This window comes from Pyrus communis, chromosome 1 (genome assembly GCF_041283825.1).
Source record: "Pyrus communis isolate YQ-2024b chromosome 1, ASM4128382v1, whole genome shotgun sequence".
In the NCBI taxonomy this organism is placed as follows: Eukaryota; Viridiplantae; Streptophyta; class Magnoliopsida; order Rosales; family Rosaceae; genus Pyrus; species Pyrus communis.
The window spans coordinates 100,116-128,046 of NC_142565.1; the positions used below are offsets into that span (position 1 = coordinate 100,116).

Consider the following 27,931-nt stretch of genomic DNA (forward strand, 5'->3'; position numbering starts at 1 on the left):
ATTGAATACTAACTATTTCTAAAATTGAACATTAACTATTTATAGAATTGAACACGAGTAATATCACTATTTCTTAAACTAAACAACGATTTTTTTGTTATGCATGAAACAAAAACACAATTTTAAAACACCTCCAAATACACCACATAAATTTTCATTTACAAATTTATTATTTTCATTTACAAACACACGACACAGCACCCCAAATGCACACATATAATAGCCATCCATCATCAAAGGTTTATAAACTACATCACAAAACAAATCCTTGAGAACATGAGATATTACGTACAAACAAACAAAAAAAATTAAACGAACCAAACTCTCGTTTTTATTTTAGCATTCTAATGGCTTATTTTCCAAATCAATACAACTTTGCCTTAAATCTGCCTTCCATTCCAATCAATGCTTCCTCGTACCCAAAAGTAACAAAAGAATGTTCACCCATACTTGCAACGTAACACAGTAGCTTAGTGATTACAAAAGGGCAGCTTTCCTTCAAGTACTTAAATCCATCAGTTTCTCCATTATTCCTCTATGAAATGAATCAAATATATCAACCATGACATATATTTAATATTTTTCTCTCTAATTTCTTACCAAAAACAGCAACACAATCAAACATTCAACAGAACCCGCAGCCCGCATCTGCCCCTTGATATATTTTCTTCCATTGGAACTCTCCAACAAAAGGAATAACTAGCCAATCCCATGAAGAAATTAAACTACATTCAGAAAGAACACAAAAACAAACACCCTTCATTCCTCTGCAACAATGGTTCCCCTCTCGCTCACATATATACCATCAAGAAACTTCCTGATATACAAGATGGCATTTCTGGTTAATCAGGGCACAAGATCGAGAAAAATTCATTTCCATCCAAGATGGGGTTATCCTTGACCTTTTCACATTGGGTGATAGAAACATCATCATATCCACCTTACTCACCTTCTTTCAAAAAGTTACGTGTGTCGATCAACTTGGCCTCATTAGTGATGGAGGCATTGATGGAAAAATTAGCATACACAAACGCATCTTGTAGCGATACCCCTTGGTGATTTCGGTGATGAGATTTCCGATGTGGGAGAGAGCGGTGCGGATGGCAGGGCTGATTTTGAGAGAGCTAAACTAGGCCTTGACCTTCAGCTTCCGCTTTCTGGTCGTATTCCCGTGAGGACCTCGATGATCTTGGCATGGACCTTGATCTTGACACCGTTGGGGATGTCCATGGTCTCAGAGGAGAGGATGGTCATCATTTTCGCTGCTCTGGTTGTTTCTCTCTCTCTCTCTCTCTCTCTCTCTCTCTCTCTCTCGCTTTGCAGCTCCGGTTGGTGATGAAAGGAGATGAGGAATTTGAGGTTATGGAGGTAGGGAATAGTAGAGAGAAGAAAGGAAGAGAGGATAAACGAACAAAGACTTGCCGTCTGGGTAAAATCGGAAATCTATAGTTTGGACCATTTTAATATTGGGTTTTGATAAATCATTAAATAAATTTAGTACATGATTTTTTATTAACATTTAAAATTTTCTAGCCCTTATCATTAATTTTCTTTAAAATGAATTCTGTGTATTCGTTGCAGCGTTATGTTTGTTGTCAAGATTTTACTTTTACCTAAATGCGTCCGTCCATTGGACTATGTATTGTATAGTACATTGCGATCACTTGATATACGAAGTTGGTGATAAATTTTTGAAAATTAGCTTAATTTTGCTTAATCATAATGGGATTTCTTTTTAATGAAAATTATTAAACGAGGGGAGGAGATTGGCCGGTAATGCGTTCTTACTTTGGTTGGAGGAAAGACTTGGCCGGTCATGCGTTCTCACCCTATCAATTAGTGTTAGACTAGATCAGGTTTTAAGATTTATGTAACAAATAGATTAATAGGGAGCATCACCCTTTATGGTGAGAGTTTTTTTTTTAATAAGTGCTTTTTTACTCACAACAATGAAGTAAGTGACGATAATGTTTCATGAAAAGAGATGAATTTCCTTATATTGCAATTTTCTTTAACGGGTTTTCATATCAATTGCAATTTTCTTTGCCACCGTATCTAAGAATAGAGAGAGATGGAGAAAAAGAGTGGGAGTGAGGAGCATAAGGGAAGGGTACGCAAAAGGTGCAACGACAGCTACAGGGCCTCCTTTAACACCTCTTTCTCATGCCGCTTCCACCCTTCTTTCTTCGTCTGTCGCCGTCACGACGACCAGAAGAGGTACAGCACCTCTCTCTCCCCCCTTTCCAATGAGTTCTTTTTTACAGTAATTAATTTCGTTGAGTTTCGATCTTTGATTAGTGCAGTGGATGGTTGGTGTGAGAAATTTTGTCTTTGTTTAACTGACTAGTGGATGCCAATTTGCATAAACTGTGTTTCTGATGCATTTGGGTTTACTTACTTTCTTCCCCCTTTCGATTTCTATTTCAATTTCGGGTTGCATATCACAATTCACAGAAAGGAATCAGGAGTTTAGGATGGGGTGTGGGTGTGCGACAGCATATATTCTCATACTCAAGTTATTCTTCTTGGCCTTGAAGATTCAGTGGATAATAAATTAGATGAAAGGGATTGATCAAGTGAAAATGTGTATGTCCCATTGTTCTTTGTCTCTTTCATGTACTAGTTATGGAAAACTGTGAATGTTTTCCAGTCGACAAGAAATATTAGGAGAGAGAGATTGATCCGCAATAACTATGCTTCTATCTTTCCTTACCGGGCTGATGTTTTATTATTCTTGACTGGATTGAAGGTACTATGAATTGGGATCCAACGATCCGCCATGCGCTGCCAAGTTCTACGACTGTTGCGGGGCTGAGGATCCTGAGGCATCTGGCTGCACTACCAGTTTCCATGTTTCGTATGATGACGATCGATCCGTGTAACCAAGTTTCTTTATCTCCAATAATGTCATCTCTATTATATGAGAATGAAGTTGATGCATAATTCTTAATGTCCGTGTTTGCTTGCATGGTTGTTTCATGAGGTGATGGTTTGTATATATAGTTTAGATTGCTACGGTTCAGATAAAGTTAGAAGAAAAACAAAGTTATGTAAAGAAAATAAAGCAGGAGACACGATGACGAGGGATATCTAGGCTGGTTGGTTGTTGTTGGTTAGATGTAAGATTGTTACTTTACCTTTTGCATGTATATAATATGAAGATTTGATTCCATTTCCACCTCATTATACTCCACCCCTGACCCATATTAATTCTCGTATGGTCGGTGTATGACATATATTCACAGTTGGTTTGGCATTGTAATTAGTTTGTATGATAGATTTATTCATTGGAATTGGATCTTGTTTCTTTTTCCGATTTCCTTGTAATGAATAAATTATTGCACTATTTTATTTTGAAATCGAAGGCCAAATGGGTTATGTGGTTGTCATCCCTGAAGCTGGAGCTGGAGCTGGGTCTGTATGTATGTGTTGACTCTATAAATTACAAAGCTTACGTGGCGCGTAGGTCGAGTAACTAATTGCCTAACTAAGTCCTTTGGTTGAATGCGGGGCGTGCCAACTTGTCGGCCGAGCTCGGCCAAGGAGTAAAATTCGTTGTTGTCGTGTTGAGCGCGTTGCTGACCTCTTAATCTTGCGACTGCGACCGAGGAAGGAACACTCTCGGTCTTTGGGTTCTAGAGCCTGAAGACGAGGCTGCTAGTTCTACGAAGTTCACAAATCGTCGGTACCTGATTCGGTCACCGTGATTATATTCGTAAGAGTATAAGCACGTCGAATCAACACCAGACTATACGGACACAAATACTCAAAGGTGATGTATATCTTGACAGTGAATGTGGTTCGGCCGTCAGAATGCTGAACTCTAAAACTCACTTATGAATACCCGATCATAAAATCACTCGGCGTCCGATACGCCGAATGTCGTAATTCGTGACACCTTACTCCGTCGAGAAGGCTGATAAGATGACCCTTGCCAATGAGGATTCGAAAACCCCCCTCAGCCGAGACTTGGATAGGTAACCAGTCGGCCTCGACGCAATGCTGTTTATCCAAACTGAAGATATTCCTTAGTCGGCTGATTCTACGGCGACAGTGCTGTTTATCCAAACTGAAGATGTTCGCCGGTTGCCTTCACAGTGCTGTTTATCCAAACTGAAGGTGTGTTGGCGGAAAAAGAAAATAAAAGATCTCAAGATGTTTGAGAGGTTTTGCGCAGGGCAGTTGTGTGTTTAATCGAAGGTCCTTCTTTATTGCATGATTTCTTGTATTTATAGCACCCACTCCTTGAGACCGAATCGAACCCCTATCTGGATTGGGAGTCCCTGTCCCGTTCCAATTTTACTTCGAACAAACCTACTCCCATTAGGACTTTGAACTTTCCCTCCTTTCGAGGCTTTATTCCTCGCTGCCCGGGAATCCTGGTTGCACCAGGACTTCCTCGACCCCTTTTATTTATCTGGACTACTCCTTCTTAGGATAGGACTCGACTGACCCTGCTAACTGGTCCGGAATCTATTAAGCAGCCCATAGTATTTGACATAGCTTTGGGCCGAGTACAACCCTATGCTCGGCCCAACAATATTATTTCGGGCTCAAACAGTATGTAAATTAATTAAATGTTGTTTTCCACCCAAAGAAAACATATATAAATTAAATTCTAAACGGGTTATATAGTTGTCATTCATGGAACGAAAATTCATGGTAAATTATGATGTGACAAATAATTCATAAAGAATTTCACTTTAAGAGAATCTTCTTAACATTTCTCAAGTGACAAAGGTCAACTTTAACCTAACTAATACAATTTAATCATAATTGCTTCATTTCCAATCTAAAGTAATTTGCCTCAACTACAAGATAAAATGAACGTTTTGTTGGTCGGTTTGCTAGTCCGCTTCCCACCTTACAAAACCCGAAAGTGTTTACTTTATCCCCATTTTTTTTACTCCATCATCCATGTAAACTGTCAAGCACTGGAAGTAAATTGAAAAATTCAATTGGCAATTGGCGCGCTACCGTTGGTGTGCGCCGTTGAGGAAATTTCAGATGGCTGAATTAATGAGCAAAGATAAATTAGAAGAAATTCACTCTTAAAAATAATATGCTCTCTCTAAGTAATTAAAACATCTCCTAACAATTATATCTTAATTCAGCCTAAATATGTTGACACTTCCATTTATAAATGATGTAGTTTGAGTCTATATCCAAATCCAACGTCCATGGAAATAACGAAGTTCTCAAAAAAAAACCCATTGCTTTTGAGTTGATTTGTCCTTTATCCTTTTGAATAAGCATTCGTTCTCGTTGAGTTTGGTACTAGCAATTTTTTGGTACACTCAGAATGATACACAACCTAACATGTTTTTCAGTAGGCAGACAAATCTCTTTGGACCCTCAAGCTCACAACATGGCCTGCCCTGAGAAATTGGGGGCCCTAAGCGAGCTTTTTAAGTTAGGTCTTAGAGTTCTTTGACTCCTAACTTTTTGTACATTGATATGTATAAAAAATAATTCTCTAAATACATGAAAAAATTCTATTTCTACATTAAATATCAATAAAATTAATATCAAATATCACTAAATACGTCTATCTTTTCCTTTTTTGAAGACCTAGACAGATACTTTCTGTTTTTGTTAGTAGGCTTACTATTCTGGTGAGAGGCATGATAACTAACTCGTTTCCATACAAATAAAAAGATTTAGAATATGAAGAGAGATGGGAGGGAAGGGAGCGAGAGAATTTAGGATTCATATTAGCTGTTGTGAGGGATGCTAGCTAGCCACGCCAGAAACAATTTTCTGGGTACTGCTTTCCTACAATGCGGGTAAAATCGAATCCATGCTGACATGCTGTAAGATTAAAACAACCGCTGCTTTCCACCATAACACAAATGAATAATTGATATTTCATTTAGTTTCCAATAAAAAAAAATAAAAAAAAGAATAATTGATATTTCATTTAGTTATTTGTTATTTATACTTAACCCAACCATATAAAATAATTTTTTTTTCGGAGCCCCTAGAGGGTCGCCTATTTCAGCTACCTTTAGAGTCAACTCTCAACCATATATATAATGTTTTTTTAATAGGTCAACTTTGGAGGCAATATTCCAGTCTACAATTTAGGAATGTGTACTCACATGATATAGGATTCCCGAATGTTTACTATAAAAATAAAAATAAACATGTAAGAGAAGCAATGAAGAATGAGAAAAAAGGATATAAGTTAAAGAATGCCTTTATATTAACGCGATATCTTTATTTTTTTAGTGTAAAAATATGGGTTTTCATTAAAGTAAAAAATATTATAAATTTTTCGTTAAAGTTCCCTACTTCTTTTGGCTATTATACAGAAGAGCAGTATACTTTTTTACCCAAAGAAAAAAAAAGCATTAATTCTCTAATAAATTTCAGTTGTTTACAAATAAGGAGGTTCTAGTCTCAGACTCGTGTTCCGTTTTAACTAAAGCGATGTGTTATCTATGCATACATATTTTTACTTTTCCCACATTTTCTGTTAATATTTAATTTTTTTAATTTAACGATTGAAAATATATACAAAAAAAATGTGTGAATATCACACTGGCATGTCGAGTGATGAAAGAAAAAACAACAAACAGTGAGCGAGCACAACTACAAAGTAAAAAGTGGAAGCTGAGTTGTGTGTGTGTGGCCAGGGCCCAGGACAGTTGAGAGAACCGACCCAAATACCATTTTCTTGTGTAAATTCCTCCCCGTTTGGGTTCCTCGTCACGTCTGGTCAGTCCAACCGTCCAAGTCCAACTCCTGTTGTCTCTGCCTGCTTCATCTCCTAAATGCTCCTTTTTTAGAGTTTTCTTTATTTTTCACTAAGAAAGTAAAATATAGCAACATGTTATCCGCCATGAAAAAATTGCAAATTACACACACTGAGACTGAGGGAGAGAGAGCAGCATAATTAATTAGACAGCACAAGTGCTCCACTACTACCAGTACCACTCCTCTTCCTCCCCCACTTTTCCCCGTTCTTCTTCCATTACCTTCGCCATGTCTTCCAAGCCCAAGTAAGTCCACTCTCTCTCTCTCTCTGAGACTGAGATGGAGATCTGATTTTGATTTTGATTTTGATTTTGTGTTTTCGGATTTGATGTATGTCCTTTTCCATTTCGGATTTTCTTCTACATATCCCGATTAGTGCGCGCCACGGATCTGCTTTTATCATCTCCACTACCACTACCACTACATTTTTCTCCTCTTCTCTTCAACTCAAAATCTAATATTTGCTCCAATTTTCAACCTTTTACTTTCGTTGGTTCCAAATTGGTTGGTTCTTTTTGCACTTGGCTTGTACTTATTTTTGGATCTGTTGTTGAACAACTTATGCCATACTTTCACATCTACATTTTTTTCTGTCTGTCTCTGTGTTTTTGTGTGTGTGTGTGTTGATTATAAATTTCCAAATTTTGTGGCTGATCCATCTGTTTTTTTATTGGTTGTGTTTGCATTGTTTTGTTTGATGTTCAATAATATGGTTTCTTCTTGTTGATATACTTGAACAGATCTACTGTATCTGATACTCCTAAAAAAGCATCACCAGCAGCAACCCCTCCTCCTCGAGTTAGTAAACTCAGCCGGGGAGTTGCTAAATCCGAATCCGATTCACCTTCTCCTTCGCAAAACTCTCGCCTTTCAGTTGATCGCTCCCCGCGCTCTGTCAAATCCAAGGCCGCCGTTGAGCGTCGGTCACCCAAGATCACCACCCCCACCTCCATTCCCCCTGAAGTGAGTTTTACTTTTACCAACTACACCTACTTGTAGTCTTCTTTTTTCATTTTTGGTACTACATTTCATTTAGTTCCTTTGAACTTATTACAGCAAACGTAAGGGATGGAACCAGTCGTTATTTGTGTATTTTGATCCACATTGTTGCTTTATATTGTTTTCAGAAACAACCGTCACGGGTTGCAAAGGGATCAGAGATACAGGCTCAATTAGGTCTTGTTCAGGAAGATCTGAAGAAGGCAAAGGAGCAGATAATTTTGATTGAGAAAGAGAAGGCAAAAGCAATTGACGAATTGAAAGAAGCGCAGAAAGTGGCCGATGAGGCACATGAGAAACTCAGAGAGGCTTTGGTGGCTCAAAAGCGAGCCGAGGACAATTCTGAAATTGAGAAGTTTCGCGCTGTTGAGTTGGAGCAGGCAGGAATCGAAGCATCCCAAAAGAAGGAAGAGGAATGGGTGAAAGAGCTTGAAGCTGTGAGGAACCAACATGCTCTTGATGTGTCCACTCTACTCTCTACCACTCAGGAACTTCAAAGGGTGAAGCAAGAACTGACCATAACCTGTGATGCCAAAAACCAGGCACTGACTCATGCTGATGATGCAACCAAGATTGCCGAGATCCATGCCAATAGGGTGGAGATTCTTTTAGCTGAGTTGACTCAGTTAAGGGCCTTGCTAGATGCAAAGCTTGAAACAGAGGCTAGCGAGAGCAACAAGATGGTGGTTAGCCTTAAATTGGAGGTAGATTCTCTCAAACAAGAGCTTGATAAAGCAAAAGGTTACAAGGAGAGACTAATAGAGAAAGAGGCTTCCATTGAACAGCTCAACGTTGAGCTAGAATCAGCCAAGATGGCTGAATCTTATGCACGTAGTGTAGTTGAGGAGTGGAAAATTAGGGTTGAGGAATTAGAGATGCAGGTTGAAGAAGCAAATAAGTTGGAGAGGTCTGCATCAGTGTCTTTAGATTCAGTCATGAAACAACTCGAGGGAAACAATGAGTTGTTGCATGATGCAGAATCTGAAATTTCTGCTCTTAAGGGGAAGGTCAGCTTGCTGGAAATTACAATTGGAAGACATAGAGGGGATCTTGAGGACTCAGAACTTTGTCTTGAGATGGCCAAAAGAGAAAATTATGAAATGGCACAAACGGTTGAGTCGCTTAAGTCTGAGCTTGAAACTCTGAAGGAGGAGAAAATGCAGGCTTTAAGCAATAAGAAGCTTGCCTCATCCAGTATTCAAACCCTATTAGAAGAGAAAAACAAACTCATAAATGAGTTGGAAAATTCTAGGGATGAAGAAGAGAAGAGCAAGAAAGCAATGGAAAGCTTAGCTTCAGCCTTACATGAAGTCTCCGCAGAAGCAAGAGAAGCCAAAGAAAAGCTGCTGTCTAATCAAGCTGAGCTTGAGAGTAACGAGTTGCAGATAGAAGACCTGAAAATGGTCTTGAAAGCAACCAACGAAAAGTATGAAGGCATGCTTGATGATGCAAAACACGAAGTCTATCTTGTTACAAGTAACCTTGAACAATGCAAGACTGAGTTCCAAAACGCAAAGGCCGACTGGGAGAAGAGAGAACTTCACCTGGCGAACTGTGTGAAACATTCAGAAGAAGAAAACTCTTTGAAGGAAAAAGAAATAAACAGGCTGCAAAATTTGCTCACAAAATCCAATAAAGAAGCTTGTGCTCTGAAGGACGAAGAAGCCCAGTTGGAAGAGAGCCTGAAGGAAGTTGAATCTGAAGTTATCTATTTGCAGGAAGCTCTTGCAGAAGCAAAGGCCGAGAACATGAAATTAAATGAAAGCATATTGGACAAAGAAAATGAGTTCCAGTGTATTGTTCACGAAAACGATGAACTCCAAGACAAGGAGGCAGCTTCTCTTAAAAAGGTTGAGGAATTGTCTAGGTTACTGGAAGAAGCTGTGGCGAAGAAGCAAGCCGAGGAAAATGGTGAGCTAACAGATAGTGAGAAAGACTATGATTTGCTTCCAAAGGTAGTTGAATTCTCTGAAGAGAATGGGCATGGAGGAGAAGAGAAACCAAAAATGGACCTTGCACCAATTCAAGGTGAGGAGCACAAGACGGAAAGCTTATGGGAAGAGAATAATAATGTTGTCATTAATGGCAAGGCTGAGGAAATGGACTATGCTAAAAGTGATAATGTGAAGGGCAAACCACAAGAAGATGAGAGCAAAGAGAAGGAAGATGAATCAGTAGAGGTGGAGTATAAGATGTGGGAGAGCTGCAAGATTGAAAAGAAGGAATTCTCGCCGGAGAGGGAACAAAAGCAGGAATCGTTTGAAGAGGAAGTGGTGTCAAAGGTGGGGGGTGGCGAGGGGTTTGATGAGATAAATGGAGTAACTTCAACGGAATGTGTGGACGAAAGCAGGACCTCTCCATCAAAGCAACAGAAGAAGAAGAAGCCTTTTCTCCGCAAGTTTGGAAGCCTACTGAAGAAGAAGGGCACAAGCAACAACCAGAAGTAGAGAAGGTTGTTGCATGAATTGTGCCCAACTAGAAGGCAGAAGGCAGGTTAATTCACTGGAAATTGTTTCATGGGTTTGATTTTCGTTTTTTGGTGCTGATTTTCAGAATAGGTTAAGAATGAAAAAGTTTGTATTACGTTTAGGGGTTTTTATTTTATTTATTTATTTTTTTTTTTAAAGATTTGATTTCCGATCTGGGCAGTATCTTGTATGTGATGGGACTTTCATTTGGTTATTCCTTCTCCCTTCTACAATCTTACATAGATATTGTGGAAGGAGTGGTAACATGAACTTGTATCTTGATGTGCTTTCATCTGTTATAAATGGAGATATATAAAAAAATATAAATATATCATTGTTATTTGTTATTTGTCCCAAGGAGTGGTGTGGACATGAACTTGTATCTTTTGCTTTGATCAATCACCCCTCCGTATTTGATATTATTGAACTCCTGGATTGGTGGAATGGCTTTATGCACAGGTACGCTTTCAGCATCGGGTTACACATTCTACTAAATGCAACTGGGTTACTCTTTCATTTTCGGTGCCTAGGAAATAGAGTACTTAAAAAGTTGTTTGACCAGTGGTTTCTACATTTCCTCGAATTCAATCAGTTATTCTGTTGATATCGCAGCTATCACTTGGTGGTTATCAGTTTGGATGATATTGGTTGTCTAAGCATACTTCTTATGGTATATGTAATTTGCAGTTGAAGAAGCCTTCCCATCCTTGTCGTGGTATCCCTACTGCCATCAATTGCCTTGCAACCTTACTGAAGGAACCTTAGATCTTCCTTTGTTCAGTTAGATGGGGTGAAGTTGCTTGTTCCCTTAATTTCTCCAGCTTCCACCTAACAATCTATTTAGGTGACTCTTATTGTACTGTGGATAGCTTCCGTATTAGTTTCTTGACTTTGTGAATTTTTTATTGACAATATATTTTGTCTCAAACAGCTTTTCTATGAAACATGTTTATGCATCTGGCTACTTCTAGAACTCTTCCAGGACTCACAGAAGTTGTCAAGAATTCCACAAAGGAGAGGTGAGGATCTTGACTTTTGGGATGCTATATTGTTCCCTTCAAGATTAATTTGTGTATACTTTACTTGTCCATGTTAAACTTATCCTTGTAACAGAGGAGTACATGTAAATTCATCCTTCATTTGTAATATGGGTTGGTTATTCATGGTAGGTTGTCAGAGTAGTTGTTTTGACCCTGAGGAACTTGCTCTCAAAAGGGACATTTGGCGCTCAAATGGTGGACCTTGGACTGCCACAAATCATTCAAAATTTGAAAGCACAAGCATGGAGTGATGAGGTGGGAAACCAGACTGTATGCCTCTTTTGATAGTTTGTATTTTATGTGGTCGGACTGGAAGGAAGGCATTTAGGCTAACTTGGTATAACAAGTTAAATGAAAGGAACCAACTAGCTCATGGAGCTATTGTTGTTCTTGTACATGCATTCCTTTAAACTATAAATCATTGGTGTAGTTTCCCTAATGAAATGAAGCTTCTTGTGGGATCTCCTGGAGGGATTAAATCAACTGGAAGAGGTTCTGAAGTAGATCATCAAGAAATTAAGTTCTTTTGACATGTATAAGCAAGAAGTCCTCCTTGGCCATCTTGACTGGTCACCCATGCACAAGGATCCAATATTCTGGCGAGAGAATGTTACCAACTTTGAGGAGAATGACATTCAGGTACTAATTTGTTTTTTGCCCAAGATTTCTCACCTAATTTTGCTATTTGTTTGTATGGAAGAAATTAGATTATTTGCTTAATTGTTGGTGTTGTATACTTAATTTCTTGGTCTATTGTGCTTAGTTAATTCAGCGGGGCTGAACTAATGCCTGAAATTATTTGTGTCCCATAAGGTGTGTTGCCCATTTTGTGTTGTTATTAATGGCAATAGGGTATCTGTCATGAGTCATAGGTATACAGGTAAAACTTGGTAGTAGCTACTCAAGGTGGTTCTTGTGTTTTGTTTGTTTGTGTTTTCCTGGATAGCTCTGTTTTTCCAAGACAGTGTTGACTTCCATTCCATGGAAAAGTGGTAGTAAATTGGGTCCACTTACTTGGTTCTGAAGGCAGTATTAAATTATATGGTGAAAGTAATTGCAGATGCCAATGCTGTTGACTCTTGAGTAATCTTTTGAAGAAGCTTGTGGCTTCCGTAGTACTAATAATGCATGACCTTGTCTTGCAGATTCTAAGAGTCCTGATAACTATCTTGGACACATCCGGTGATCCTAGGGCATTGGCCGTAGCCTGCTTTGATATCTCAGTGTTTGTCCAGCAGTGTCCGGCTGGAAGTAGCATAGTGACGGACCTCAAGGCCAAGGAACGTATGATGAAACTGATGAATCATGAGAGTGCCGAGGTCGCCAAAAATGCACTGCTATGTATCCAAAGGCTTTTCCTAGGTGCCAAGTATGCTAGCTTTTTGCAGGCTTAGAGATGCATTCCTTTGAATGGCGGAGCGGAGCAATGGGGCAGCGTTTTTTAGTCTAAATGTTATTTTCCAAAGGAGATGTTTATGAAGGGAAGGGCAGGGGTGCTGCTGTCATAGTAGTAGTGGTATACATATTTATGTGTTTGAGTAATACATTTCATAGGGCTGTTTGGTTATTTGAAAATCCACTTGTTGCTGTGTTTTTTATGCTTTCTTGGTTGGTGTAGGTAATGAGCTAGAGTAAAAAAAAAAAAATTTCATCTGTAATCCCGCTGGGGGGGGATAAAATAAATTATGTGTATTCAGTGAGGCCCATATTTGTTGTCAAGATTTTACTTTTACCTTAATGCATGCACCCACTGGACTATTAGCTGAATTTTACATAATCGTAATGGGATTCCTTTTTAATGAAAATTATTAAAACGATGGCAGGGACGCACGACCAAGCGGCCGGTCATGCGTTCTTAATTAGTTGAATGAAAGATTTGGATTTTGTCATGAGTGCATTTTTGCCCTACCACTATAAAGTGGTGGCGATATCCACCCTATCAATTAGTGTTAGATTTATTTTAAAATTTAAGATTTATGTTAATTCAAAATTATTCAAAGGTACCTGATGGTGAGCAAAATTATTTTTTTAATTTTTGTTCATTAGTGCATTTTTGCTCACAACATTAAAATAAGTGACAATACGTGGGGAATTTCCTTATATTGCAAATTTCTTTAACGGGTTTCATATCAATTGCAATTTTCTTTGCCATCGTATCTAAGAATAGAGAGAGATGGAGAAAAAGAGTGGGAGTGAGGAGGATAAGGGAAAGGTATGCAAAAGGTGCAAGGAAAGCTACAGAGCCTCCTCTAACACCTCTTTCTCATGCCGCTTCCACCCTTCTTTCTTCGTCTGTCGCCGTCACGACGACCAGAAAAGGTATAGCTCTGACCCCTCTCTCCCCACTTTCCAATGAGTTCTATTTTACAGTAATTAATTTCGTTGAGTTTCGATCTTTGATTAGTGCAGCGGATGGTTGGAGTGAGAAATTATGTTTTTGTTTAACTGACTAGTGGATGCCAATTTGCATAATCTGTGTTTCTGATTCATGTGGGTTTACTTACTTTCTTCCCCTTTTGGATTTGGATTTGGATTTGGATTTGGATTTGGATTTCGGGTTGCATATCACAATTCACGGACAGGAATCAGGAGTTTAGGGTGGGGTGTGGGTGTGGGTGTGCGATATCATATGTTCTCATAGTCAAGTTATTCTTCTTGGGCCTGAAGATTCAATGGATAATAGATGGGATCAAAAGGATTGATCAAGTGAAAGTGTATATGTCCCATTGTTCTTTGTCTCTTTCATGTACTAGTTAAGGAAAACTGTGAATGTTTTGCAGTCGACTAGAAATATTGGGAGAGAGAGATTGCTCTGCAATAACTATGCTTCTATCTTTCCTTACTGGGTCGATGTTTTATTATTCTTGATTGTATTGAAGGTACTATGAATTGGGACCCAACGATCCGCCATACGCTGCCAAGTTCTACGACTGTTGTGGGGCTGAGGATCCTGAGGCATCCGGCTGCACTACCAGTTTCCATGTTTCGTACGATGAGGATTGATTTAAGTTTCATCATTTCATTCAGTCTTGCTCTTGCACTCTAGCCAAGTTGTAGATATCATTCTGTATCTCCAATAATGTCCTCTCTTTTATATGAAAATGAAGTGGATGCATAATTCTGAATGTTTGTTTCGTGAAGTGATGGTTTGTATATATAGTTTAGATTGCTACAAGTCAGATAAAGTTAGAAGAAAAACAAAGTTATGTAAAGAAAATAAAGGAGGAGACACGACGACGGGGATATCTGGACTGGTAGCCTAGTTGGTTGTGTTATTGTTGATTAGATGTAAGATTGTTCACTTGGCTGTTGTATTTTTCTAATAAAGACTAATGGTAATATATAATGAAGATTCTGATTCCATTTTCCACCCCATGAGACCCATGACCCACTTTTAATTCTCGTATGGTGGGTGGATGTGGATGACATATATATTCACAGTTGTTTTAGCGTTGTAATTAGTTTGTATGACAGGTTTATTAATTGTAATTGGATCTTGTTTCTTTTTTGGGTTCCTTTTAATGAATAAATTATTGCACTATTTTATTTTGAAAATAAAGGGCAAATTCCTGGAGCTCTGTAGAGCAGCTCAAAATTATTATTTCATTCATATATGTGAATGTATGTATGTATGTATATTAATTAAACATCGTTTTCCACCCAAAGAAAGCATATATAACTCAAGGAAAGATATGAGAAACAGAGAGGATTCTTTCTTCGCTTTTTCTTTTTTTTACTTTTCTCTTCCCACAGAGAGAGAGAGAGAGAGAGAGAGGGCAGTATAGCATAGAAAGACGTATGAATTTGCTCTCCTTTAATTTCCCTTCATTGCCTGAGTTGTGAGGTGAATGATTCATTTGTTGGAAACATAAATCATGAAACATATTTGAAACATGAAACAGGGCATATGCTAGGAGGATGCCGATATTTTAACGCCTTTCTTCCTTCCTTGTCCTGCCTACAGTCCCACCTCCACCCCTCCAGAGACGGATGATGATTCTCTTCGGATTCTCTTTATGCTGATCTTAGAGATCTTCACATCCTACTCATTCATTGTATATTATGTGGTTAGTTTTCGTTAGTTACTATTTGTGTTTAATTTTAAATAATTAAATTCAAATGATTTTTTACCGCACGATGTATGATGAACCACTAAAATGTGAAGATCCCTTGGATCTTCATAATTTAAATTCGGATGAGATCCAAATCCTCCAGAGACATCCTTCGTCAAACTCCCTCCCTCTTGTTAAAATTAAAAAAACAAAATAAAACACCGTGGTGATGACCCATTGTCATGTGGATGTGGTTGTGGATGTGGAGTGGAGGGAGTCGGAGGCCCTAATCCTATATAGTATTGTATATAATTAATTGCAGCTTGATAGGCTGGCTGCGCATACGGCATAGGGGAAATTGAATTATGATATGATTTTATCGATCGAGTTCGAGAGAGAGAGGAAGCAAAGCATGGATTATTGATTATTCATGATCATGATTGTCCCTCCCACTTCATCCATTAATTAAATGACGACCCCTTGCAATTTTCCATTCTCTTCTCTTACAAATGATTAAGATCCGACTCCGACTCCTATCCACATATGATCCACATAACATTGCCTACTAGTACCTCCTTCAATTCCTTATTAGCAGTTTACTAGTTGTACATATTTCACGTTGGCCTTGTTATTCTAATCAAGAAATAATACTACTCGTATCTTTATTAATGTGTGTGTGTGTGTAGACGAAGGAAGGAAGGCATGCACATTACACATACAACAGTAGCTAGGTTAAATTGTTACTTAATTTTTCCAACTAATACAACGTTTCGCCATTTCATTATATTATTTATTTTACTTGTAATAGAAATAGTATGAAGTGCAATTCTTTACTCTAGCGACTAGTGGCTAGTCTACCAGTCAATATGCATGCATGGAAAAACAGCTATATTATATCTTATCTTTACAATTGTTATCTTTCTTCAAATCATAACATGTCCTAGTTTTTATATTTTACCTATTACTTTTACACATACAATAGTACCTACATCGATCAAACTAACTACATATATACATATGTGTGCGCGCGACATCTAAAATTGAAGGCATGCATGCATGCACATCTAAGAGTAACTAAATTGGTAGCCAAAGATATTAAGAGGGATGCCAAAAGTCTATAAAACTAAGAAGCTAGCTAGCACCTCTTCCTCATGCGTGAATCATGAATCGTGATCAAGCAAGTTTTAACTAATTAATTAATATTATAATTATTTGTGTACATGTTTTCAACATTTCTACTAAATCCTAAACCATAATGATAAGACGACATTTTACGTTAAATTGTAAAATGACAAAAGATTCATAAAGAATCTTATTTTAAAAGAATCTTCTTAACATTTATTGAGTGAAAATATCAACTTTCACCTAACTAATACAATCTAATCATAATTGCTTCATTTCCAAACTAAAGTAATTTGCCTCAACTACAAGGAAAAATGAACATTTTGTTGGTCGGTTTGCTAGTCGGCTTCCCACCTTACAAAACCCAAAAGGTGTTTCCTTTATCCCCACCTTTCTTTTTTGCTCCATCATCCATGTAAACTGTAAGGCACTGCAAGTAAATTGAAAAACTCAATTGGCAATTGGCACACTATCGCTCGTGTGCGACGTAGGAAATTTCGTATGGCTAAATTAACGAGTAAAGATATCTTAGAAGAAAGTCACTCTTAAAATGAAATTGTCTCAACATTCAAGTAATTAAAACATATCCTAACCATTATCTCTTAATTCAACCTAAATATGTTGACACTTGCATTAATAAATGATGTAGTTTGAGTATATATCCAAATCAACGTCCATGTAAATTACGAAATCCTCAATAAAACCCATTCCTTTTTGAGTTGATTTGTCCTTTATATTTTGAATAACACATTCGTACTCATTGAGTTTGGTACTAGCAATTTTTTGATGCACTTGAACTAATGCACAACCTAACATATATTTCCGCAGGCACAAAAATCTCTTTAAACCCTCAGCTTTCAACCCCACACACACACACACACACTCTCATATATATATATATATATTACCTTCTCAATTATTCCCGGATAATAATTCTTTTAATAGGTCAACTTTGGGAGGCAGTATTCCAATCAACAATTTGAGAATGTGTACTCACATGATATTAGATTCCCAAATGTTTACTATGTAAATAAGAAGAAACATGCAGGAGAAGGAATGAAGAGTGAAAAAAAAAAAAAAGGGGGATACAGAAAAAGAATGCCTCTATGTTAATTAGATATCTTTATTTTATAAGTATTGCGTCATACCCAAATCCTATTGGACTTCACATACTTTTCTATTTCTTAGTTGCTGTAAACACAGTACGAAAAATGACAGTTGTTTTTTTATACTTAATTCTTTGTAAGCAAAAATGTCATTTAATTTTATTAAAATAAAGAAAGACTAAAAAAGGGAAAGAAAAAGTAAAGGTAAAAGTGTTCCATCCAGTTTTTATTTGTATGTCTTTGGCCGTGAATTCATAGTACACTTATTTTGGCTATTATACAGAAGAGCAGCATACTTTTTTACCCAAGGAAAAAAGAAGCATTAATTCTCTGATAAATTTCAGCTGTTTTGGTTGGGTTAATAATAATATGACTAACTAAATTCAGTTACAAATAAGGAGGTCTCAGGACTCGCATTCTGTTTTTACTGAAAAGCCTGGCAAGCGATGAAAGAAAAAGAAACAAAGTGAGAGAGTCGTACAAAGTAATAAGTGGAAGCTGAGTTGTGCAGTGTTCGTGTCTGTCGCCAGGGCCCGTACAAAGTAATACGATCTTTCCTTCCCTGTGTAAGTTCCTCCTCATTTCGGTTCCACGTCACGTCTAGTCGGTCCAACTGTCCAAGTCCAACTTCTGTTGTCTCTGCGTGGTTCATCTACTTTATGCCCCTTTTTTATTGCTTTATTTTTCACTAAAAAGGAAAATATAGCAACACGTTATCCGTCATGAAAAAAATTGCAAATTACAAGCAGGGAAAGAGAGGGAGGGAGGGAGGGAGAGAGCATAATAATTAATTAGACAGCACGACCCCAGCACCGTCCTTAACCCCCATTTCCAAACAATCCCAGTGCTCCACTCCTCTTCCTCCCCCACCTTCCCGTTCTTCTTCCATCACCACCGCCATGTCTTCCAAGCCCAAGTAAGTCTACTCTTTCTTTCTCTTTCTCTCTCTTAATTCTCTCTCTGTATGAGACTGAGATGAAGATCTGATTTTTATTCGGTGTTTTCGGATTTGATGTATGTCCTTTTCAATTTGGAATTTTTCTTCTCCATTTCCCGATTAGTGCTCGACACGGATCTGGTTTTATCAACTCCACTACCACTGCATCTTTTTTCCCTTCTCTTCTCTTCAACTCAAAATCTAATATTTGCTTGTAACCCAACAAAAATACTCTGATATTTGCTCCAATTTTCAACCTTTTACTTTCGTTGGTTCTAAATTGGTTGCTTCTTTCTGCACTTGGCTTACTTATTTTTGGATCTGGTGCTGAACAACTTATGCCATACTTTCACATATTATTTCCATTTACATTTTTTTCTGTCTGTCTCTGCGTGTGTTTTTGTTTGTGTTTGCTTATAAATTTCCAAATTTTGTGGCAGATCCATCTCTTTTTGCTCGATTATGTTTGCAATGTTTTGTTTGATGTTCAATAATATGGTTTCTTCTTGTTGATATACTTGAACAGATCTACTGTATCTGATACTCCTAAAAAAGCATCACCAGCAGCAACCCCTCCCGCTCGAGTTAGTAAACTCAACCGGGGAGTTGCTAAATCCGAATCCGATTCGCCTTCTCCTTTGCAAAATTCTCGCCTTTCAGTTGATCGCTCCCCGCTTTCTGTCAAATCCAAGCCCGTCGTTGAGCGTCGGTCACCCAAGATCACCACCCCCACCTCCACTCCCCCTGAAGTGAGTTTTACTTTTACCAACTACACCTACTTGTAGTCTTCTTTTTTCCTTTTTGGTACTACATTTCATTTAGTTCCTTTGAACTTATTACAGCAATCGTAAGGGATGGAACCAGTCGTTATTTGTGTATTTTGATCCACATTGTTGCTTTATATTGTTTTCAGAAACAACCGACACGGGTTGCAAAGGGATCAGAGATACAGGCTCAATTAGGTCTTGTTCAGGAAGATCTGAAGAAGGCAAAGGAGCAGATAATTTTGATTGAGAAAGAGAAGGCAAAAGCAATTGACGAATTGAAAGAAGCGCAGAAAGTGGCCGATGAGGCACATGAGAAACTCAGAGAGGCTTTGGTGGCTCAAAAGCGAGCCGAGGACAATTCTGAAATTGAGAAGTTTCGCGCTGTTGAGTTGGAGCAGGCAGGAATCGAAGCATCCCAAAAGAAGGAAGAGGAATGGGTGAAAGAGCTTGAAGCTGTGAGGAACCAACATGCTCTGGATGTGTCCACTCTACTCTCTACCACTCAGGAACTTCAAAGGGTGAAGCAAGAACTGACCATGACCTGTGATGCCAAAAACCAGGCACTGACTCATGCTGATGATGCAACCAAGATTGCCGAGATCCATGCCAATAAGGTGGAGATTCTTTTAGCTGAGTTGACTCAGTTAAGAGCCTTGCTAGATGCAAAGCTTGAAACAGAGGCTAGCGAGAGCAACAAGATGGTGGTTAGCCTTAAATCGGAGGTAGACTCTCTCAAACAAGAACTTGAGAAAGCAAAAGGTTACGAGGAGAGGTTGATAGAGAAAGAGGCTTCCATTGAACAGCTCAACATTGAGCTAGAATCAGCCAAGATGGCTGAATCTTATGCACGTAGTGTAGTTGAGGAGTGGAAAATTAGGGTTGAGGAATTAGAGATGCAGGTTGAAGAAGCAAACAAGTTGGAGAGGTCTGCATCAGAGTCCTTAGATTCAGTCATGAAACAACTCGAGGGAAACAGTGAGTTGTTGCATGATGCAGAATCTGAAATTTCTGCTCTTAAAGGGAAGGTCAGCTTGCTGGAAATTACAATTGGAAGACATAGAGGGGATCTTGAGGACTCGGAACTTTGTCTTGAGATGGCCAAAAAGGAAAATTATGAAATGGCAAAAACGGTTGAGTCGCTTAAGTCTGAGCTTGAAACTCTGAAGGAGGAGAAAATGCAGGCTTTAAGCAATGAGAAGCTTGCCTCATCAAGTATTCAAACCCTTTTAGAAGAGAAAAACAAACTCACAAATGAGTTGGAAAATTCTAGGGATGAAGAAGAGAAGAGCAAGAAAGCAATGGAAAGCTTAGCTTCAGCCTTACATGAAGTCTCCGCAGAAGCAAGAGAAGCCAAAGAAAAGCTGCTGTCTAATCAAGCTGAGCTTGAGAGTAACGAGTCGCAGATAGAAGACCTGAAAATGGTCTTGAAAGCAACAAACGAAAGGTATGAAGGCATGCTTGATGATGCAAAACACGAAGTTTATCTTGTTACAAGTAACCTTGAACAATGCAAGACTGAGTTCCAAAACGCAAAGGCCGACTGGGAGAAGAGAGAACTTCACCTGGCGAATTGTGTGAAACATTCAGAAGAAGAAAACTCTTTGAAGGAAAAAGAAATAAACAGGCTGCAAAATTTGCTCACAAAATCAAATGAAGAAGCTTGTACTTTGAAGGACGAAGAAGCCCAGTTGAAAGAGAGCTTGAAGGAAGTTGAATCTGAAGTTATCTATTTGCAGGAAGCTCTTGCAGAAGCAAAGGCTGAGAACATGAAATTACAGGAAAGCATATTGGACAAAGAAAATGAGTTCCAGTGTATTGTTCATGAAAATGATGAGCTCCGAGACAAGGAGGCAGCTTCTCTTAAAAAGGTTGAGGAATTGTCTAGGTTATTGGAAGAAGCTGTGGCGAAGAAGCAAGCCGAGGAAAACGGTGAGCTAACAGATAGTGAGAAAGACTATGATTTGCTTCCAAAGGTAGTTGAATTCTCTGAAGAGAATGGGCATGGAGGAGAAGAGAAACCAAAAATGGACCTTGCACCAAGTCAATCTGAGGAACCCAAGAAGGAAAGTTCATGGGAAGAGAATAATAATGTTGTTACTAATGGCAAGGCTGAGGAAATGGATTATGCTAAAAGTGATGATGTGAATGGGAAACCAAAAGAAGATGAGAGCAAAGAGAAGGAAGATGACTCAGTAGAGGTGGAGTATAAGATGTGGGAGAGCTGCAAGATTGAAAAGAAGGAATTCTCGCCTGAGAGGGAACAAGAGCAGGAATCGTTTGAAGAGGAAGTGGAGTCAAAGGTGGGGGGTGGCGAGGGGTTTGATGGGATAAATGGAGTAACTTCAACGGAAAGCGTGGACGAAAGCAGGACCTCTCCAGCAAAGCAACAAAAGAAGAAGAAGCCTTTACTCCGCAAGTTCGGAAGCCTACTGAAGAAGAAGGGCACAAGCAACAACCAGAAGTAGAGAAGGTTGTTGCATGAATTGTTTCATACGTTTGATTTTCATTTTTTGGTGCTGATATTTTCAGAATAGGTTAAGAATGAAGAAGTTTGTATTATGTTTAGGGTTTTTTTTATTTTTAATATTTGATTTCCGATCTGGGCTGTATCTTGTATGTGATGGGACTTTCATTTGGTCATTCCTTCTCCCTTGCACAATCTGAGATTGATATTGAGGGAAGGAGTTGTAACATGGACTTGTATCTTGACGTGCTTTCATCTGTTTTAAAAGGAGATGCATGTATCCATTGTTATTTGTTATTTGTCCCAAGGAGTGTTGTGGACATGAACTTGTATATTTTGATTTGGTCAATTACCCCTCCCTATGTGATATTATTGACCTCCTGGATTGGTGGGGATGGCTGTGCACCGGTACGCTTTCAGCTTCGGGTTACACATTCTACTAAACGCAACCGGGTTACTCTTTCATTTTCGGTGCCTAGGAAATAGACTACTCGAAAAGTTGTTGGATCAGTGGTTTCCACATTTCGTCGAATTCAATCAGTTATTCTGTTGATATCGCAGTTATCACTTATTTCACATTTGAGTAATGATACGAAGATTAAATTTGTAGACAATGTTTTGGAAACTAAATGACATGAAAGTTGATGATTGATTTATTACTTAAACGTTGATAAACGTATTCATTCTTATCATTCAATTTGCAAATTTAGTCTCCAAATTTAATTCCTAGCATTCATTACCCTTCACATTTTCGTTCCCTCAAATCTCAAACTCCCAACCCGAACCTATCTGGGTCAATCTCATGGGTGGGCCTGTCTTATGCACTCATTTCAATTTCAAATGCACGTCAATTAATAAGCAGTAATAGTGGAAGAAAAAGAAAAGTAGAAAATATAGAAAAAAGTAGAAAATATAGAAAAAGACCAATCCATCCCCTCGTAGGTCCTCCTCCTACACGTGAAATTACTGATTTAGACATTTCTTTTTTTCAAGTGTTTTTTATATAAATTTTTTAACCTCTTACCAATCTATTTAACTCTTGTTAAGTCTCGTTAGAATGTGTGTTTAGAATAACAGAAAATACATTTAGTAAAATTAATTTTAAAATTAATCATTAATACAAATTTAAGTTCTGAAAAAACAATTTAAGTACTTTATACAAGTGTTTCTTTTAACAAACACACTTAAAAGTACTTTGAAATTCAAAATAATTTCATCAAAACTCTTTCAATAATTTCAAAAAGGGTAAATTACATTTTCATATCTCAGGTTTGGGGTCTATTTCAATTCCTTACAATATCTTTAAAACATTTCACTTTCATACCTTAAGTACTATTTTATTTCAAAATAATACCTCTGTTACATTTTTCATTCATTGATCTATTAAATGCTGACATGACTGCTACATATATGCCACATGTCTACCAAATGTCTGTCACATGACAAATAAAATATATTTTTAATTTTTTTTTAAAAAACCTGAATTTTCTCAAAAAAAAAGGTAAATTACATTTTATCCCCTCAGGTTTTGGCTCGATTTCAATTCCTTACAACATCTTTAAAGCATTTCAATTTCATACATTTACTATCATTTTATTTCAATTTCTTACATTCATTAAGTGATGACGTGGCAAATATGAGATCCACATTTGTGCTGACGTGGCTGCCAAATTTGTGCCACGTGGCAAAATAAAAAATTTATGCATTTAAAAATATTTAATTAAAGAAAAGTTTAAAATAAAAAAAAAAAAACCCCAGAAACCCATCTCTTCCCCTTCCCTGCAACCCCCCTCTCCTCCTCCAACCGATCTGTTCCCCTTCCTCGCAACCTAAACCCCCCCACAACCCCCCCACCCCACCCCTTATCATGCGCACCCCTCATATGGTGCTTTAGAACCGGCGATTTCGCCTCCGTTGCGAACACTTGCATCCCATGGACAGATTCGGTCGGCTCAGATCCAGCAGTCACCATTGCCATGGCATTCTTGTTCTCATCCAGAGCCTGCACCACGTGCATCACCCCGGGGTGCCTCAGCCTCGCCGCATCAGCTCAAATGATCTCCAACAACCCATCTTCCGCCGCCTTGGTCAATCCAGTGCACATGCGCGCCTCCGACAGAGCGACGTATACAGTGGGGTCGGGCGTGAGTTCTTCTATGGGATCTGGGTGTGAGTTCTTCTAGGCGTCGGGCATGGAGAGAGAAGGGAGATCTCAAAAACCCCGAAAGGATTCTCAAATAGCCGCTGCAGAATCAGCAGATCGAACACCGCCGTCTTGCCATTGTCGGTCTAGCCGATGCCCAGCACGTCCAGGCCTGCTAGGATTTCAGGGTGAATGTGGCAGCAGAGTCGGGGTTAGGATTTATGGATATTTCGATTTAAAGGTCAGGGGCGGAGGGTGAAGCGGAAATAGGGTTTTTTAAGGGTTTTGAGGATTTGGGGGCGTAGGATTTGAAGAGAGGGAAGTCAACGGCATGGATCGGTTGGGGGAGGTGAACAGAGTGGAGGAGAGGGGTGGGGGGTTGCAGGGAAAGGGATGGGTTTCTGCATTTTTGTTTTTGTTTTTATAAACTTTTCTTTAATTAATTATTGTTTAATGTATATAAAAAAAATAAAAAAATTTGCCATGTGGCACAAATGTGGCTACCACGTCAGCTCTTAACAGACCAATGGATGGAAAATTTAACGGATGTATTATATTGAAATAAAATAGTACTTGAAGTATGAAAGTGAAATATTTTAAAGATGTTGTAAGGAATTGAAATTGACCCCAAACTTGAGATGGTAAAGTGTAATTTATCTTTTTTTTTTTTGAGAAAATTCAGTTTTTTTTTTTTTAAATTAAAATTTTTTTTTGCCACGTGGCACACATTTGATAGCCACATGGCATATATGTGGCAACCACATCAACACTTAACGGATTCATAGATGGAAAATGTAACAGATGTATTATTTTGAAATAAAATAGTACTGAAGGTATGAAAGTGAAATGTTTTGAAGATGATGTAATGAATTGAAATATGTCTCAATCCTGATGTATGTAAATGTAATTTACCCTTTCAAAAAACCTTTTCCAATTAATTTTGTTAATTTATTTAGAGAAGTGTTATTCGCACTTAAAAAATCTCATTCTACATCCCTCTCGTAAGTAAGTGTATTTTTCTTTCTTAATATAAAAAAGTTCGCAGTATAAAATAAAATTTTTGAAATGTTAATAATAATTTCTTTTATTTAATTTAAATCAAAACATAAATGAATTTCATAAGATGTGAAAATCACTAACCTTCGCAAAATTTAACTACTACTAAGTAGAGGATTGGCAGATAAATCGATACTGGTTGTTTTCTTTCTTTCACCAAAATCAGACGAACGCGGCGAAGAAATTAGGTACTTTTTTAAAAGCTCATGAGTCAGATTACAATTCAGAATTGAGAGAATTGAGAGATAACAACGAATCGAATCGAATCGAGAGGATGTGGTTAGAGATCATCTGCGGGCTGATAATATACAAGTTTTACAGGTGCTTCGTCTCCTCCGATGACGACGACGTCTTGGACGTGGAGACCTCTGATTCCAAGGCTCTCTTCTCCGTCGGCGACAGACTTGCCAAGCTTTACGGCGGCAAGGTCTACGTCGGCCTTCGCATTCCCGATGCTGATACCGCTTCCCCTCAGACCATCGATTTGGTCCTCGTCTCCAAAGGGTAACGCCTAAACTAAACCCTCCTGTATTTTTTTTTTATATTATTTTCAATTGTTTTTCTTTTCTTTTTTCTGTCTATTATGCTGATGAATCTATCTGTTGTTTGTCTTCGTTTGTGTTTTTTCTTTACAAAAAAATCAAATTCAAAATAATAAAAATGAAAAAAGGGAGGCAGTGGTCGTGAGTGTAAAGAATTTATCAGGATTAGTTTCAGTGAATGCGGATGGCAGCTGGGTTTGTGAAAGCCACAGTAGTAATCACAAAACGCACCACCTACCTGACCCTGTAAGACCCTTCTTCTTCACTCCCTTTAATTTAGCATTTCTTCTTCTACTCCTAAGTCCTAGCAAGCATCGTTGTGTGGACTGTTAAATGCGATCGCAGATCGCAAATCATTTGTAACGGGGCAACACTTTGGTTGAAGGTTTATTTCATGACTCACCAGCGCACAGTTTGCATTCTCCATTCATTTTTATGTGTGCATTCCATTTTCCTAGGCAATGGTAGCATGGATATTCATTCATGACAGTCTCCCGTTTAGTCTTTCTCATCATTGAGTATTACACTTCTTTTCAGGTGTTGGAGACCAAAAAACAAGCTTCAATTCTTGAATCATATTTAGAACAAAGAGGGTGTGCTTTACCACAAGGATATTTGTCTTGCAAAGTAATACTTTCCCATCCAAAAGTTTGGTACGTCTTGGAGTCCTCTCATGTTTTCAATTGCTCTAATTTATTATTACTTGGTCTTTTCTAAGTTCTATTTCCCTCCAAATTGCTAGTGCTTTGCTTTCTCATGTTTCTTGCTTCGAACATGACTAGTGAACAAAGACTGATTCCTGAACATTTCTTCAACTATCAAGGAGGGTGCTAAAGAGGGTTTGAAATGTAGGTGTAGATATATGTGGTTGAGAGGTATTGACGTTTAAAGCCATGCATTGCAAATGGTTTTTAAGAAGGAATTTTAGGATGGTGCAACTGCATTCGAATCTAATTACTTTTCATGCTAATAACATTTCTTACTTTTCTGTGCTTCAAACTCTCAGTGTCTTACTTACATATACGTATTTTTTTTGTAGCACCACTCAGTCAAGCAATTTTCCATCAGAAGTTGTAACCTATGACCAGTTGATGCAGCTGAAACCGGAACCACAAAACATGTTTTCTGGTTGGATTAAAGGTGCCTTCCGTGGTGGAAAGAAAGAGATGCAAGAATCTATATGTCAGAAGCTTGATTTCATTCTTAGTACGGCTCCAATGTGGGATAGGTTTGTTGCCCTTTACTTTTAAAGTTTTCTTTTCAATTTTCCTGGGAATTGGGATTAGGTGTTATCTTATAAGCCATGGCGAATCCGGCTCAGCGCCAACCTCATCTGATTCTCAATTATAATACTCAATACACACTACAAACAACAGGACTAAAACTAAATATATATGGGTAAGCAGATATCCAAATGTCAGTAAACCAACTACGAAGATCTTTAGGGTCGAATTCCTTAACACCGGAGGCAAAGTCAGTGGGGATTTGGGCAGCCTCCTTAACTCTGCTGACTCGAATCATTAAGTCATTCCTTTCCATGCAAGTTGGAATTACAGGGAAATAGGCTGCTTGATGCATGATGAATTCATTTATGTGGATACTGTTTTGTGTTTTTTGATTGGCCTGCAGGTTGGAGCTCGAAGGTAGTAAGTATATTCTTGGTGAATTTCTGGAATTTAAGGGTAAGAAGGAAGATGTTCAAGCTTTGAAAGGTATCAAAAGATCAAAAATTGGCCGCCTTGTTGTCCAAAAGACAAGCATTCTTGGATTTGGTAATTCTCCAAGTTCTTATCTCTCTCTCTATTGAGCATTATTTATGCTGAAGTGATAGAAAATGATCAAGGATGCAAGGGCATACATCTTGATTAAGGTTTGGAACTTGGAATTTTAAAATCGTTGGAATAGACATTGCATTTAGGCACATGTTTAAATATTGGCCCTTTTATTTGTGGCAGCCCCTTCAAGGCTTCAAGTTCTGTACTCTCCTCGTGATTATCGGAGCGAAGGAGCTTCAGCTTCCAAGTGGATGGAGGTAAATGTAAGGTCTAGTACAGAGGTCCTCTTCCAACCAGAAAATTCTTCTAAAGTCCGCAAGTTTAAGCTCTCTTCAGTCGTCTCTATGTCACTGAGTGCTTAAAGATTCCTCGTGCTGAATTCATCCACACATCTGTAGTAGCCGTGAATTATATGTGTAATTGTTTCAACCCTTGTACCGATGTTGATTTCTTTTGGATATTGCAGGCATGTCGATATGAAAATGCTAATAGGAATTTGAATTAAACATTACAATTTTTTTTTTTGAGGAAAAATACTTGGGTGTGACTGTAGAACTGTCATGTGGTTACTTATTGCGTGTGAAATGAAACATCATGTGGTAATGTCGCACCCAAGTAGTTATGGTGTTTTAGGCCATTGTGTAATTTGTGTTGAAGAATGAATGATATAGTATAAACTAGACGGATCCAAACATGGGATG

The 27,931-nt window shown here is 38.2% G+C and overlaps 5 protein-coding genes and 1 pseudogene across 7 annotated transcripts; 5 read left to right on the top strand and 1 right to left on the bottom strand.

Annotated features, from left to right (window-relative positions):
- Window positions 1-308: 308 nt before the first annotated feature.
- LOC137721563 (large ribosomal subunit protein uL6 pseudogene) lies at window positions 309-1,436 on the bottom strand (annotated as a pseudogene).
- A 553-nt stretch (window positions 1,437-1,989) lies between these two features.
- Window positions 1,990-3,170, top strand: LOC137719673 (uncharacterized). The gene is made up of 2 exons (XM_068458712.2): window positions 1,990-2,217; window positions 2,750-3,170. The coding sequence occupies exons 1-2, from the start codon at window positions 2,072-2,074 to the stop codon at window positions 2,880-2,882; spliced, it is 279 nt and encodes a 92-aa protein (XP_068314813.1). The 5' UTR covers window positions 1,990-2,071; the 3' UTR covers window positions 2,883-3,170.
- Window positions 3,171-6,630: 3,460 nt separating this feature from the next.
- On the top strand, window positions 6,631-10,573 carry LOC137720785 (WEB family protein At3g02930, chloroplastic-like). Its single transcript, XM_068459896.2, has 3 exons — window positions 6,631-7,004; window positions 7,500-7,722; window positions 7,887-10,573. The coding sequence occupies exons 1-3, from the start codon at window positions 6,988-6,990 to the stop codon at window positions 10,203-10,205; spliced, it is 2,559 nt and encodes an 852-aa protein (XP_068315997.2). The 5' UTR covers window positions 6,631-6,987; the 3' UTR covers window positions 10,206-10,573.
- Window positions 10,574-13,338: 2,765 nt separating this feature from the next.
- On the top strand, window positions 13,339-14,636 carry LOC137720786 (F-box only protein). The gene is made up of 2 exons (XM_088690175.1): window positions 13,339-13,585; window positions 14,146-14,636. The coding sequence occupies exons 1-2, from the start codon at window positions 13,440-13,442 to the stop codon at window positions 14,267-14,269; spliced, it is 270 nt and encodes an 89-aa protein (XP_088546301.1). The 5' UTR covers window positions 13,339-13,439; the 3' UTR covers window positions 14,270-14,636.
- A 3,574-nt stretch (window positions 14,637-18,210) lies between these two features.
- Window positions 18,211-22,011, top strand: LOC137720784 (WEB family protein At3g02930, chloroplastic). Its single transcript, XM_068459895.2, has 3 exons — window positions 18,211-18,462; window positions 19,010-19,232; window positions 19,397-22,011. The coding sequence occupies exons 1-3, from the start codon at window positions 18,446-18,448 to the stop codon at window positions 21,713-21,715; spliced, it is 2,559 nt and encodes an 852-aa protein (XP_068315996.2). The 5' UTR covers window positions 18,211-18,445; the 3' UTR covers window positions 21,716-22,011.
- A 3,026-nt stretch (window positions 22,012-25,037) lies between these two features.
- Window positions 25,038-27,924, top strand: LOC137720766 (uncharacterized). Of its 3 annotated transcripts, none has more exons than XR_015960276.1 (6): window positions 25,038-25,417; window positions 25,584-25,701; window positions 25,993-26,108; window positions 26,495-26,683; window positions 27,085-27,325; window positions 27,411-27,924. XR_015960276.1 is itself a non-coding variant. In XM_068459882.2 (6 exons), the coding sequence occupies exons 1-6, from the start codon at window positions 25,188-25,190 to the stop codon at window positions 27,590-27,592; spliced, it is 978 nt and encodes a 325-aa protein (XP_068315983.1). In that variant the 5' UTR covers window positions 25,038-25,187; the 3' UTR covers window positions 27,593-27,924. The 3 variants fall into 3 exon arrangements, 2 of the variants coding, with proteins under 2 accessions (XP_068315983.1, XP_088546320.1); XM_068459882.2 differs by having other exon boundaries at window positions 27,085-27,227; XM_088690194.1 differs by lacking the exons at window positions 25,584-25,701; window positions 25,993-26,108 and having other exon boundaries at window positions 27,085-27,227; window positions 27,411-27,744.
- Window positions 27,925-27,931: the final 7 nt, after the last annotated feature.